Raw genomic sequence first — 15,575 nt, forward strand, 5'->3', positions numbered from 1 at the left:
CTGCTTTCGAGAACCAACATGTCTTCAACTTTGCAACACCCAAATTTTATGTTAGATGCTATAAATTTTTCCCCAAGCTTGAAAGTTGGGGGCATCATTCAAATCCACCTAGTCCACCTTTATGTCCTCTATGATATCCTTTTTGGGATAATTAATGCACTTTTAGTACTTATATTTTGTATCTTTTTAGCTACGATACCATAGTTAATCTTCTTGAATGATCAGCTCACTAAAGTGGGGGTAAAGTGTATTGTCACAAATTACACCTTTTGCCAATTTCACACTTCTACATTACGCTTGGTGCATTTATGACAATAACCTATGATTGGGATTTCAAGATTTTGGCTTCGTAGGCGACAATGATGAAGCATTGGTAATAAAACTCTCCTCATTTGAGCTAACTAAAACATTCATGAAACATCTTTCTCAATTTCTCTTCATCTCTTTCTCTCTCACAACAAAGCTCTGCCAAAATACTCTCAGCTCTTGGACTCTCACAACAGCCAAGACTCCTCTCTCATCAAGTCAATTACATCTACTATCTCTAGAGTGGAGTCAAAACTGCTAGTAATGCTCTCTTGCATTCGATCTTCTCTATTATATAATCTTGTCTATTGTCTTATATCGTGATAGGGGTTCTCTTCCATAGCGGGGTTTGTTTCTATGACACGTCTATTTCATTTTATGTGTTTTGATCTTGTTTGGTTGTTCATGGAGGTAGAAACACCGAAGTGGGGTTTTGACTAAGGAAAACCCCTATAGAGCCCCCAACATTTTTCTTGTCTCTACGTGTGCAGATAAACAAGTTCATCAAATTGAGATCTCATTTTCGGTAGTTTTTTAAATGTTTCTATGCAAACGACAACACGGTAGCACATATGTCCCCACAATGCACTAGGATCTGAGGTCAAGAGCTAATCCACCTATTATCAAATTCTATACTTCTTGTACTTCCCTTTTGTATAGTTTATAGATTTTTATGATATTGCATATCAGAGTTATTAAGCATTTTCAATTTTATATTCCTTATCAAGTTTAGCATAAAGTTCAATTTTTAGCACTTCCTTTCTAATTCACTTGAGCATTTAACATTGAGGTACTTGATGTCTATTTGCGCCCTAAGACCCTGTCGTCTTAAGGGCAGCAAATCCCCTTCTCTACACTTATTTATCAAATCATTTATCTTTCCTTTAATCTTATGATCTATCTAGTTGCTACAAAGGTGGAAACACCAAAGCAAGGGCTTGGTTGAGGTGAAAACAACTCCCAAACATTCTCCTCTTCTATGTGTGCAAGTTTATTGGAGGCATTCAACCACACGAAGGTTAGCTGGAGAATTGATTTGAATGATCGCACTTTCTATGTGTCTTTATGTTTGCAATCCATACGAGACAATAGGCTACACACAAACATTCATACATCACATTGGCATCCTTAGCCAAGACAAATTTGAATTGAAGACTCTATCCTCTACATTTTCCATTTCTATAGATATTATATTATATTTTTTCTTCTATTATTAAATATTTTCACTAGTTTACTTCATTTAAGCATTTTAATTAGTTGAATATATATGAATACATGTAATGAAATTGACTCTCAAAGCAACATAGTTTTCCTTTTGCCAAGTCACACTTCCTCCATTGCACTTAGCAATTAGAATTTATCAAGGGCTCTAATAGCCCTAATATTCCAAGAGAGAATACACATTCTTCAAGTTCTCCTTGTTGAGGTGCTCTTCCTCATTGATTTGGTCTCTTAATGTAATCCAATTGATTGTATTCTCTTGTTCCATTAAATCCATGTGTACCTCCTATTGTGGTGTGTTTTGTTTTCTTTTGTGTACTTATCCATAGATCCACATTTCCTAACATTGAATCTTTGATGGTCAATGGTGAGTGTTCCTCTCTTTTATGTCACATAGGTTGTTCGAGAGCCCATGATTTGGGTTGTGAGGCCTACACTTGTGTTGAAAAACTTTCAATAGCTTTTGATTTCTAAACTTGCTCCACTTCTATAGTTGTGGCATATAAATAGTTTCTTCTTCGATGTTCTTTAGAATTTCAAATGGACCAGATGTTGCATAAGTTTCCTAGGAAGATAGATCTTTGTTCTTGTAAGCATAGACCTTCAAAACTGCTCATTGCTGATTTTTTCTTTGTATTGTTGATTTTATTGTCAGAACCTTCTTGTGTGTTATTGTTGAGGTAGATTCTCTTGTTTCTCATTGGCCCTTTTTTGTTGTCTTCTCTTGGGAAGTTGAAATATTTCTTGATTCAAGAATTACCTTGATAGATGTCCATGTTCATGCCATAGTCTATATCTAAATGAAATATTTTCATAATGCATATACAATCCCTCCTACTTCTAATATATATTTTAATAAAATATCTTCATAATCAATATGTGTTCAATCCAACTACTTCCAATATGATTATGTTTGGGAAGGGTTTTCTTAGATCCATGTTGGCATCGATATGAACATAGTTTAATAACCACAAGTTCACTGGCTTTCCATTTTCCAAAGCTCGTTCTTTTGAGTTTTAGGTCCCAAAAAACATCTCATAAAATAGAAAACTAGGACTAGTTTCTTGTTAAAGACAATCTTTTATCTCTTCCATTGGGAAGTCAACTTGTGAGAATTTGCATAGATGCAATATGCTTTATTCACTTCCCAAGGATAGACATGCGTGTGATTTTTGATCCTAAGGTGTCATTATGTCAAAGAACCACCATTAACTTTTTTTGTCATAAATATTAATATTTTAAATATCAAACATTAAACCTTTATCTAATTGGCTCCAAGTGGACAAATTTATACAACAATCTATGAATTCAACAAGATAGCCTTTAATGCATAAGAAATCAGCTCTAGTTTGTTGTAACCAAGCCAAAATGGCAGAAACCATTTTAGTGTTACAAAAATGTTGATCCTTGTATTCACCCAAAATTTCCTGCTCCCTATGAATTTATATTTTTCTAAATGATAGAAATCATGGTATGATGAAAGCCAAGAACCTCCTTATTATATCCTTATTTTCCTCAACAATTATATCATTCAACTTAACAAATCCTCATTGAAAGAACTTTAACTAATGTTGTTGGTGGATCCATAGTGGAATAGTTGGAGAGATGCATCTACCATGAAGAGGTGATTCGTAAAGGTCTAATTCTCATGCAATAATAAAAAGCTACATTCCTGCTTGTATACTCAAAGTCAACAGTCCAAAGGTCAAAAAATTGTTTCCCTCTGAAACAAATAAATCTCTCCAACTCCTATACTCATTTTTGCAACAAAAGATATAAAACTAATTAGCCATGAGAATGAAGAATAAAAAATGCAATCCACCTTTAGCGTTGCATCACCCTGCCCACCCCTCACCTCTCTGATCAAAACCCTACATTTAAAAAACCAAGACACTTTGGAGATGCAGGGACATAGATGAAACATCCCCCACCCACCTGCTTCAACCCAAAAATGAGGTGGATACATTTCTAAGATGCCTAGCAAAAAGTAGGGGATATTTGGGGGTATGCTCCACACTTTTGTCTATCCAACATACACGATGCATCTTTTGACCATATTTATTAATTAATTAAAAATACAATAAAATTTTTATTAATAATCATTGTAAAAGGTGCATCCGATATGCTGCATAGACGTTTCCATATCCCACACCCTCAAGGCTACCTAGGGAATTCTAGAAGTCCTTCGACCATCATGTGGACACTAGGGAGTCCCCGCAATTTATCTATTTCATAATAACAAATTTGATTTATGTCAAATCTTTAAACAAACAGAAACATGATGACATGGACAAATCATTGACCTTGGAAGAAAGAAGAAATATTTACATGGTATTGGAGGCAAATTAGACTATTAAAAGAGATGTTACTGTTTTTGTTTACTCAGATGCACACTCTCTTATCTTAACTTTAGGAAGTTGGTCTTCAAATATTTCTTAACTCGTGCGTCATCAACATCTCAATGTTAGTAGAAAGTGGAAGAAGTGGTGGGGTAGTGGCAGATGTTATCAAATGTTCATAAATGTCTCTGAGTTTCTGCTGACTGCTGTAAGGAGTTTTCTAAAAACTCATCTACTCGAAAACAGAGAAAAAAATAAACAAAAAGATTCAAGAATAGCAATACACTCTCTTATCTTAACTTTATGAAGTTGGTGTTCAAATATTTCTTAACTCATGCGTCATCAACATCTCAATCTTAGTAGAAAGTGGAAGAAGTGGTGGGGTGGTGGCAGATGGTATCAAGTGTTCATAAATGTCTCTGAGTTTCTACTGACTGCTGTAAGGACTTTTCTAAAAACTCATCTACTAGAAAACAGAGAAAAAAATAAACAAAAGATTACGAATAGCAATATTCCTATCTTCAACTATGCAGCCCTCATCATTAAAACCGATCAGAGTCTCCAATTTCACTGTTAGTTCTCTGAAAATTGAAGTTTTGGTCAGAAATAATAAAGACTTGGTGTTGGAGAAAGCATAGTGATGAAGTTATAAAAAAATGGAATTACCATGTTTCGAATGCCTAATTTGGGTTTGGTGGCAGGGGCTCCACCCCTTGGCCCTACCCCATATCATGGCAGGGAATGCATGAGGGGTGCTATCCCCAACCCCCACTTTGGTTTTATTATACATACATTATATATGTGCATAAATTTGGGTCTGTGGTCCCCCATCTCCTGTCCCTAAAAGTCCATGGAACATAGATAAAAAATTAAAAATCTATAAAATTATCTCCCTTTTCTCATTATCTACTTCATGTAGAGGACACCAAGTGTGGCTAATTTATACAGAAATGATTGAATACTTGAAAATGAACATAATAGTATCCTGTATACTCTGGGATATATTCAATGCTATTTGTGAATTGCAACCAAGTAACCAGATATGCATGCAAAATTAATGTCATTGACAAGAATCACCTTCCTTGAAAAGGTGCATATCACCTATGTTCTTGATCATTAAGTGCAGGATTATCAGTTATATAAGCATTTCCCCATCTCGACTGGCTGCATCATCCATAAATGATGAAAGACCATTATTGGCTCAAACATGTCTGGCTGATTATTAATGTCATATTACTTGCTTACTGTAACTCTATTTTGTAAGTCAAATTTCTTTAATCTTTTCCCCGGTAACATAAGGAATGCATGATTTCTAGTCATGTCATGCAGAAGGAGCAAATTCTATCCCAACATCCAGTCAAAATAGGACCTCAGTTGTTTGGTGTTATATATAGTATGTACAAATAAAATGATTTTTGGCCCATAGAATCTCTTCCATTTCACTTTTTATTAAGTGGTTTAATTTCCCTCTGAACTATTTAAATAATAAATTTATTGTAACCAACTCTCGGTTTCAGTATTGCAGAGAAAAGGTTCTACCTTCTTGCTCATGCTGCTTTGAGACCTGCCTTCTCAAATTTCAACTTTTGATCTTGTAATTCTTGTTTCAATCTCCCGACATCTTGCAATAATTCATGATTTTCCTGAAGAAAGCAATACACAGTAAAATTGTATTTATTACAATCAAGATTACAGGAAAATAATATTAACTTGCAAGACATTCAGAAAAAATTAATTCCACATAATACAGAGAAACTGCCACCACCTGCTGTAATTTTGTTACATGTGTCTTCAAATCCTCCAGCTGTTTAGTTTTTTCTTTCAAGATCTGAGTCACCTGTAGAAGAAAACCATGCTCTGCATCTTAATCAACAAATGCATCATGCCCAGCTTCTGCTTTGCAATCTAATTTTATATTTGTAAGAAAGACAAAAGCACAAGAACCAAACTATACCGAACTCAAATTTGTAAGACCGGGGATCAGACAATAATGCATATGAGAAAAAAGTAATTGGAATCATTGGATGTGCCAATCATGAGTTAACAAGCATACTATGAAATCTAAAGGTTTGGCTTATGCCTCTCAAATGTCAGCTTTGCCTGCATATCCAATTCAGTTACAACAAATCAAATCAAGATCGAGAGGCTTCCAATCGCCTTGCATTCTCTGAATTCATCATTTCATTGAAAGATTTAGTCCCCACTTTAATTTTTGCTTTTAAAGGATTTGACAAAGAAGGTGCTGTCAACTGAACAAGTTAGCAAATGCATGTTGATAGTTGATACAGCTATGACAAAAGGGAGATGAAGAGACATCTCTTTCCTCTAAGAGTTGGATTAGTTTGGAAGGACGTTTTTCTAAGGGAACATTTGGAATTGCTTCATTTGGCAAGATTTGATTTCTGAGATTAGCACTACTGAGAGATTACTTTTGAGCTTAGCAGCATTCTTCTACAGCTTTTTCTTTTATCGGTGCTCTGTACTTTATCATCTTGTGTTTGAAGAGGAAGGAATGACAAACTCTCGAGCTCAAAAGCATTTAATTGTATTGAAAGGGAATGGAAATGTGCCTCAATTTGTGAATAGTCATGTATTCCCTTCAAAGTCTCAAGGGGAGAAATCAAGTTCACTCTAAATCCCTAGTGCAACTGCAATGGCTATTAAACAAAAATAAGTACAAATTTCTCAAGGAAATGCTCCTACAAAACCATTTCAAGTTTGTGCTTCAAACAGGTTGAAGTAAACCCCTTTCTAGCAACTATGTTATTCCCTTCAAATTGGAAGGAAGGACTTGAAATTTAGATGATGAGATGGATTATTTTCTAGTTCTATTTAACAGATTATTGCCCATTAAAGAAGTTTTATGACACTTGATCTCCAAAACAAAGGGTAGTTTATTAGAGGAGATTTCTATACAAGAATTTTTTAGCCACCATTTAAATCAGTCAAAACAATAAAGTTCTCAAGGATGACCTGTAGCTTTGGAAATTTTAAAATTTCTTAAAACAGTGGCATTTAGTATTCCATCCATCCTGTTGTGATCCAACATCAATCCTAGTATTGTTAAAGCAGTCAAACATTACTCTTCACCTTGCGGCAAGTGAAACTTTGACGGTCAGACGAGATATAATATGCAACTTTGTTTTGACATTGGAATAATCTACAGGTCAAGCATTTTAGCCCTTGGTAAGAGGTTCTTGAAAGGACTAAATCCTTGGTTAGAACAAAGTAGTCAGATTATATGAAGCCTCAAGATGATTAGAAATGTGAAAATGTAACTTCTGTTTGTCTTTCAAAAATTATCCCCTTGTAATAAAGGATAGAATGGAATACCACAGAAGAAAATTATTTTCAAAGAGGAAATCAACAGGATCTATCTGACTAATACTTTACCAGGAAGCCACTAAAAGATCACTAAATCTTTAATGGGAGTGTAACAGAAAGCATTACTTCTAACTAAGCAGATATGATTAATAATTGGTTTGTGTCAAATTTCACAAGTGATACTAAAGCTAAAAAGTTTGTGCAAGTCAATGACATGAGGAATTTTGTTCCAAAATGGATTAGAAATAGTGTGACACAAACTAGAAAATTGGATCTCTATGATGAATCAAGTGCCATGTGGGATAATTCTTTGGTTTCAGAAACAGATTCAACAGGAAAGATATGGCTTACGGTTTCCAAGTTTTCTAGCATAACTAGATGACATTTACAAATTTAATCCAACAATGATTAAAAATGTGATGAGAATTGGAAGCCAGGCACCAAAATACATTGAATACATCTAAGATAGATTAGCAAAGTATTATTTTGTGTCCATGCTCCATGTTCTTGCAGGCAGGTCATACAAGAGATGGGAGGCTTTGAACTCCAATAGTGAGCAATACCTCTGTAAAGCATTACAGTCAATTTGATTAATATATGATTAAAGGTTATATTGATATCACAGCAGATAGATTCCTAATTTCCTTGGTTTGCTGGTTGAATTCTCAACTTTATGATTTCCTTGTCTTTCTGGTTAGATTCTATGGCTTACTGGTTGAATTTTCAACTTCACTGTTTCATTGGCTCTCTGGTAAAATTTTCAAGTTCATGTTAACCCAATAAAAGAAAGGACAGAAGGATGGAGTAGTAAATCCAAAAAGATCCCAAAATTAGGGCAAGGAAATCAAATGCACAGGTTAAAATTTCAAAAGTTACAACCAATCTGATTCCAACAATTTATTGCAATGCATGATGTAATGACTAATGAACACAACAAGCATAGCACAATACGAGAACAAGACTTTTCTAAACTAATGATATTAAAAATTAAGAAAATATAAATTAGAAATACTATAATTAAATAGTAGCATAGCAATCCAAGGAAGAATAGCTAACAGTCGTATGACCATATGCAATCTAACACTGTCCAGCCTTTTTACTAACTGGTAAATACTGGCATACCGCAGGGACACATCACTGGGTCTGGCAGGCATTGTAAGGGATTGTCAAGTTTGGCTCCCATTTTCATTTCACATAGAACAGAAAAAGGGAATGAAAAAGAATCACATACATTGTTAAGATTATAAACAATGCAGATTTCAAACCCTTAAACAAAATATATAAAAACCGAATTTAACAATAGATTGATCATGTTTGATAAATTTGAAAGGGAGAGTCATAGCCTCAAAGACAATGATACTGATTTTTCCCAATTTAGGACATGTTTTAATATTTTTAATAATAGCAAACAGATTGTGTTTATTATAAAATCTATAACACCAAACTACAAGTTGTGGTACAAGAAAATAGTTGGAATCACCATAGTTCAAAAACATGGACACAAAAAAACTTGGCAGTTGAAAAACTTGACTTAGGTAGATAAATAAAAAATATAAATGCATAAAATAAACTTAGATAATACATGAAATATGTAATAAAATTGGGCACGATTAGACAAACTATATATAAATGAAATTGGCTGATATTAGCATTCTATGATGGTTAAGTTGTGGTGTTGTTCTTGCCATCAAGGTTCAAACCCCATTGGGGTGTTTATGTTGAATGCCTATATTGGGGATGAGAAACCCTGCTTGTGACCTCACCTGTTCATAGCTCCAGGTCAAAAACATTTACCACTTTTAAAATATATATATATATATATATGAAATTCAATAAATTGGGATTTAGTCAGGAATTCATAAAATTAAGGGAAAATAAATGAAACTTATTAATTTCTATCCAGCAGACCCCAAAACAAGCTTTTAAACCAGAGGTGATGTCTAGGGTGGCAAGCCCCAACGAAGTCAGGAAGTATAAGGGCAGTACCCAAGCAATTTCTCTATTACCATAAAAGGCAAGGTTGACAGGTGGAATAAAAACCTTCATGAGGCATCCCATTTTTTATAATTTTATTGCTTTTAACAGCCAATTAATAAATCCTTTCAATCACTGACAATAAATTTACACAGCTGAGAACCTAATCCCTGATAACAAAAATGACCAAAATAGGCATAAAAGTCAGGTACATTTGTTCAGACCTGCAGCATGTTTCTCCCCATCAAGCAAGTCTACAAAGACTTCCCAAGTCTGTGCTGTAAATTCGGTGAGTCTCACCAAGAAACTCACAAGTTCTTGCCAAACTCACCAAGTTTGTAAACTATGGGAATCACAAATTACCACAATGAGAAATATACAGAGAATGAGTGAATAATGCTTTTATTGCATATGCAGTGTTAGTACAATGTTAGCTAGTACAGGGAGGACCTGTCACAAAATCAGCATGCTCACCCTGACCATGTAATGCTATTTGTAGGACTGATGTCTATCAATTAAGACACAATCATCAGTCTAACCATTCATAACTACCCTTTTAAGTACACTGCCTAAGATGACAATTACAAAAACATAACAAATTTAGCAGAAAACATTTATTAATATAATACAAATGACCTATAGATTGTATGCTATTGCTATTTATTTTGGAGTTTCATCTTTTTGTTACATCACAAAAACCTTAAAAGGTCTGCATGGCTATTAAATAAGTTACAAGATGTAATGTTAATTGTCTGAATTGTGATTTTGAGTAGCTGTGCTCCCACTATCCCGAAAATCTAAGAAACTTTTTACCATCTCCAAGAATGCTTCCCGTCATCCTTCCCTCCCTGCATCAATGGAAACATAGAGAAACAATGATAAAACAATAGAACATACATGCATCGTCTAGGGAATAGCTACTACACTCAATTGCAGAGATCTAATTGGTAGACAAATCGTGTTTCCCTTAAGGGAAAAGGTGCTTTCATATGGTCCATAGATAACACACCTGCAAAGTGTTTGTTTGGTCCTTCAAGTGTCACTTTGAATTGCACAATACAGAAATAATACAAAGACAATATTCATCACAGAATCATATAGGCCAAAGAGATATGTCTTTATTGTACTCCGTAATGGATACACAATCAACAACACCTCTTCTCAATACAATGTCAAACTATATATTACTCGGTCAGTTGGCGGGAATGCCAACTGCCGAAACTACCAACTACCTTCGGAAAAGTACCCATTACATGCCAGATTATGCTAACAACCAAGGTTTTATTTAATGATGACATAATTGTCATCTACATCAGCCCCCCCCCCAAAAAGAAGAAGTCTTCCAGACGACTACCAAAATGGAGCTAAACAGAAAACTACTGCTGAGAGATGGGATGAGAGGACATCCCTGGAGTGGTGGTGGAATCTAGAGCCTGACGCTGAAGTTGCTGAAGTTATGCCGTGAGGAGCCATAGGTCCCACTCGGCCACTAGCTGACGCTCACGGGCTTTCTTCACCATGTGTGCTGCCTCCAGTAGATCCTTGCCTTTCTGTTCCACTTGGCCTGTCAAGGCTGCCACCTTATCTTCTAGTGTTCTTATCTGAACACTCTGCTCTGACACACGGGTCACCTAGGAGGCGATTGTCTCCTCCAGCTCAACTCGTATTTGTTCCTTCACAGTGGCAAGTTTTGCACATTTATCTAACTCCTTCTAGAGTCCAGCAGCCACTTCTTTCGCAGCGGCCTGTTCTACCTAGGCCCGCCTTGTCTGCAAAAATAGTTCCCGATAGGAACTTTCCATGCCTTGGAAGATAAGGCCCAGCACCCCCTGATCCTGCATGATTTGCCCCTGCTGCCAAGTGGTGACCATCTGCTCCGTCTCCGCCCCCGTCCAGCCTTGCTGGGTGAAGTGTTGCTCAAACTCCTAGCAACCTCTCCTCATAAACTCTAACATCTTCCCAACCTCCAAAACTACTCCTGCGTCTACGCATAGAGCCATGTTGGCAATACCTTGTGCTACCTAGGTAAACCCTTCCAACGCAGTCATGAATCGTCGAATGGACCCTATTGGATCCTGCGGGTCGGGCCGTGAAATATGAAGGTCCATGTCTGCATCATTTCCCACCGGTGGTGGCTCTGTATCAAGCAGCATACGATCCCCAGACTCAATCCTCTCATCCTCCAAATGAATCATAGATGTACATCCTCCTTTTCCCATCCCCGTGTACTGGGAGCCTACCCAATGCTCCCGACTACTTCCTCCATGATCAGACCAACTTCCATTGTGTGTGGCAAAGGGGGTGGAGGTACATGTGGTGCCAATGCAAACTAGTTTAGCCAATTATCCAAGGATGCGTCCACATCTAACCCTTGGCCTATCTCCTCTATCAGCAAGACATCCCAGATGCCTGGCTCTTGTACTACCTTGCCATCTGTAGGGGTCTTCCCCTATACGGTACCTTCGACAACATCTTCCTATACTACCCTGCCAATTTTAGGAGTCTTCCCACGTACCGCACCTTCGGCAACCCCTTCCTGTACTACCCCACCAGCTGTAGGGGTCGTGATCGTAGGTGTCTGCAAGTGTATGACTCCTTCAGCCGAGTGAACTACCCCTCCAATTGCCAATGCAACCTACGGAAGAGATACCCATACTTGTGCCTACGGTGCCCCTTAAGGTACCTTCTGGAATAGTACGCCCACAGGCATGGCTTCCCCATGGGGCATGGCAACTGTGACTGTGGGGATACCAGGTGAGCCAAAGGGGACAATTTTGTGGCCGCAAATTTGACCCGTGCTACCACTTTCTCTGGTGTCACGTGTTGTCGTGTGTGTACTTCCCCTTCTGTCGTGGCCCCTTCCTCGTCCTCACCTCCTCGTGCGTGGGTTTCGACGCCTTCAACCTCCTCCAAGTCACTGTTGTGAGGTGCCATCCTAAACCCTTCATCACCACTTCCGCTTTCCAAATCCTCAATTTCCTCTTCTTCGGTGTTTGTATCCTCATCTAAAGTTTCTTCTTCCTCCACCTCTCGTTTCCTCTTTTTCCTAGCCAGTTAGTTGATCTCACTTCCGAGGGTCTCCCAATAAACCCAATAATACATTGCTGGCTTGTTCGGCTCAACCCTATTCTGCACCTGAAATTTACCCTTCTCCAAAGGTACTTGTGTACATACGGCCTCCAAGAAAAGGGCAATTGCATGGTGGCACATATAGAATGTTTTATGTTCCAGTGACATGAAGTCATGAATTCTGTCAAAAAGTAACTGCGACCAATTGTACACCTTACCCATGCTGATGCCGTTCATGAGGGCTATCATCGGAATTGCAATGTCGGAAGCCCAACTTGCTCCGTAAGCCTGCTTTTGACGAGGTCCATCAAGCACCGCTAGTCTGCATTGGCAATAAAAAAACGCTTCAATCCCCTGTTGTTGTTGCTACTCCACAAACTATTCCATTCTACAGGGGTCAGGTCGCTGCAAGAAACCAACTTTAGCAAAAACTCTTTTCTTTCCCTTGTGAGCTTGCTAGTTGGCTTGGTGGTTGATTCTCCTCGATCTAGAATGCCAAAGACTCACCTAAAGTCGAACGGCTTGAATGAGACGGTGATGGTACATCCTTCCTACTGCACCATAGACTTCTGACTACGGGAATCATACCCTGCCACCATAGTTTGCAAGATTGGCTCAAATTCCTTAATGTTAAATATGCGCATTTGGATTGCATGGGCTACTTCAGCCTTCTGAGCGAGTTCTTTAACTCGTAATCTTCCGGTGTTTCGTCCCACCAACTGCGGCACTCGCTTCCTATCACACTTTCGAATGTTAAGGTGTCAACAATCACTTTCTCCTGGTCTCATTGCACCCTTGGCCTTACTTTGGACTTTTTACTGCTGCTTGCTTCCCCCATGTTGGTTCCCTTTGCTGCCTGTGTGGGATTCGCTAACTTTTTTGCTAACTTTTTTCCTACTGCACCATAGACTTCTGACTACGGGAATCATACCCTGCCACCATAGTTTGCAAGATTGGCTCAAATTCCTTAATGTTAAATATGCGCATTTGGATTGCATGGGCTACTTCAGCCTTCTGAGCGAGTTCTTTAACTCGTAATCTACCGGTGTTTCGTCCCACCAACTGCGGCACTCGCTTCCTATCACACTTTCGAATGTTAAGGTGTCAACAATCACTTTCTCCTGGTCTCATTGCACCCTTGGCCTTACTTTGGACTTTTTACTGCTGCTTGCTTCCCCCATGTTGGTTCCCTTTGCTGCCTGTGTGGGATTCGCTAACTTTTACCTGCCCTTAACCGTTATTATAACGGTCTGAATTCCGAGCACGACTGGGGTAACCCCAGCTTGTCTTCACCATGTTGACAGTTGTTCATGGTACGGTGTCATACAACGTCTTCAGGCCTCCACCACACGAACTCCCTTCGGCCAGCTCTATACGAACTTCCTGCAATCTTGTACAGATATGGTCAAATCTTTTGCGCAGGCCTTCCCATCTGGTATGGAGTCTTTGCTCTTACGATGATGCAACTACTTGATCGTACAGATTTTGATGTTCAATGCTCTCAACTACTCCGTACGGTTTTGTTGTATACCCCGTCGACTTACCATGTCGCTTCTATACAAAACCGTACGAAGACCCCTTCTGCTTACCCAACTAATTTCGTACGGGGTCGTACGAAGACTTCTACTCACCTTGTTGATTCCGTACGAGGACGTATGAATACTTTTCCTGTTGTGTTTCTCGTACAGAATCGTACGACAATTTTGTCTGTTGCATGGCCTGTGGTTCCCGTATGGATTCGTACGGAGGCTCTTCCACTAGAGATTTTCGATGGCGTACGAAATTATCCCTTGTAAAGATTCCTCGAGTTTTTGCATCCATACGGCTACCCTTGCACCCTCCAGTCCGTACGATACCGTACAATCTTGCTTCTCTTGCTCGTACGCATTTGTACGATCCTGCCCTCGTTTTTCCCCTCTCTACTTCCCCTCTCACCTTGCTATAGACTTCTAACCTATTCGTTGTGCTTGATTTGGCCGAGTAGAAGTATTTACAAATTTTCTCCAATTTTAAGGTTAGGGTATATGCTCTTAATTTTTTTATAAAATAATCTTTTTTTCACCACATGAAATTTTTCTTTCACCTTTATAATATTTCCCCTTTGTTTTAATTATTTGATATTGCTTAACCCTTCCCCCTTACTCTTTAATATTTGCCTTGCTTTTTCTATCTCTAATATCTTTCTTTTCAAATATTCTTTCAACATTTTAACTTGGCAAGACTTTTTAAATTTTAGCCTTCGTACCTTTAATTTACCGTGGAGCTTGTCAATTTGCTTCCTCCGAGTGCTTTTTCTATCGCCTCCTTGTAACACCTTTACTTTCGGAGATCGTACTGTCTTCTTCTGTTTAAGCAACTTGGCTTTTTGTACCCGACGTTTCACCCCTTTCCTCAATGTTACTCTATTGCCAATTCCTTCTTCCCTTATCTTTTTGCTCGGTCCTTCAACATCATTCTTATTTTCCAAGTCCTGCATTTTCCTTTTTACCCCAGTGGGATCTTCCTCAGGTCTCACTCTGATTTCAAAGTCATGTAGCCATGCGCACATGTACAGTGGCCTTATGTAGCATTCCTCCGAGCAACACGTGCCCACATATTCAAGAGCAAAAATTTTGTCCAATAAAGGTGCTAGTCCCACACCCTTGTATCTTCCATCGATGTATCTTTTGCCATATTTTTGGTACCAGGTTACCTTTTTTCCATCAACCTGGGGTGGCCCCGCGAGATTGGGAATTACCCGGTAGAGCGAATTGGGGCCCGCTTCCTGTTCGTCGGGACGTGATGCTATCACAAATAAATCCTCAACCTTTAGTACCATCTTCAAACATGGTCCTAGAGTCGCACCGTACTCCTCCAGGTCTATTTCTTCTTCTAAGTCGACTGGCTCTTCCTCCTTCCCGGTGAGTTCCTCCTTGCTTCCGCTTCCTCGTCAATGTCATATGCAATGTAACCCTGACGAGGTCCTTCATACAGGGCCCTTTTTCTCCAGTGTCCGGTGAGCCATATCCACACAGCTAGGTCACCAAAATAGGCATTCGTAAGGTGCTTATGAATTCAAGGCACTACAATGCCTTCGACTTGCTTCAGCACCAACCTTTCTTCTATGAAAGTGAGCAGTTTCGTCCAATCTTTGTTGGGTCTGAAAGGTTTTGCGACAACCACGGGATCTTCTTCTATTCCCTTACTCCTTCCAATGGTCTAGTCCCCCTTCATTGCATAGCCCAACATGTTGATGGCTACCACTGGTTTATCAAGTTCCCAATAAAGCTTCAAGGTCACGTATAGGATTGTCATCCAAGGTGGATAGTTTTATTGTTCCATTCTTCCCGATTTCCCTGATTT

General features: G+C 38.5%; 1 protein-coding gene across 2 annotated transcripts in view; it reads right to left on the minus strand.

The window, feature by feature from the left end:
* Positions 1–4,909: 4,909 nt before the first annotated feature.
* LOC131066093 (uncharacterized) overlaps positions 4,910–15,575 on the minus strand; it is a 78,507-nt gene continuing 67,841 nt past the window's right edge. Inside the window, exons 3-5 of one of the 2 annotated variants that reach the window (XM_058000799.2) lie at positions 5,632–5,703; positions 5,406–5,509; positions 4,910–5,030 (exon numbers count right to left, since the gene is read on the minus strand). In XM_058000799.2, the coding sequence (XP_057856782.1) occupies positions 5,414–5,509; positions 5,632–5,703 (168 nt within the window). In that variant the 3' untranslated portion in view covers positions 4,910–5,030; positions 5,406–5,413. Of the gene's footprint in view, positions 5,510–5,631; positions 5,704–15,575 lie in introns of both variants that reach the window. The other variant, XM_058000798.2, reaches the window with a different exon arrangement.

This window comes from Cryptomeria japonica, chromosome 11, assembly GCF_030272615.1.
Source record: "Cryptomeria japonica chromosome 11, Sugi_1.0, whole genome shotgun sequence".
Taxonomy (NCBI): Eukaryota; Viridiplantae; Streptophyta; class Pinopsida; order Cupressales; family Cupressaceae; genus Cryptomeria; species Cryptomeria japonica.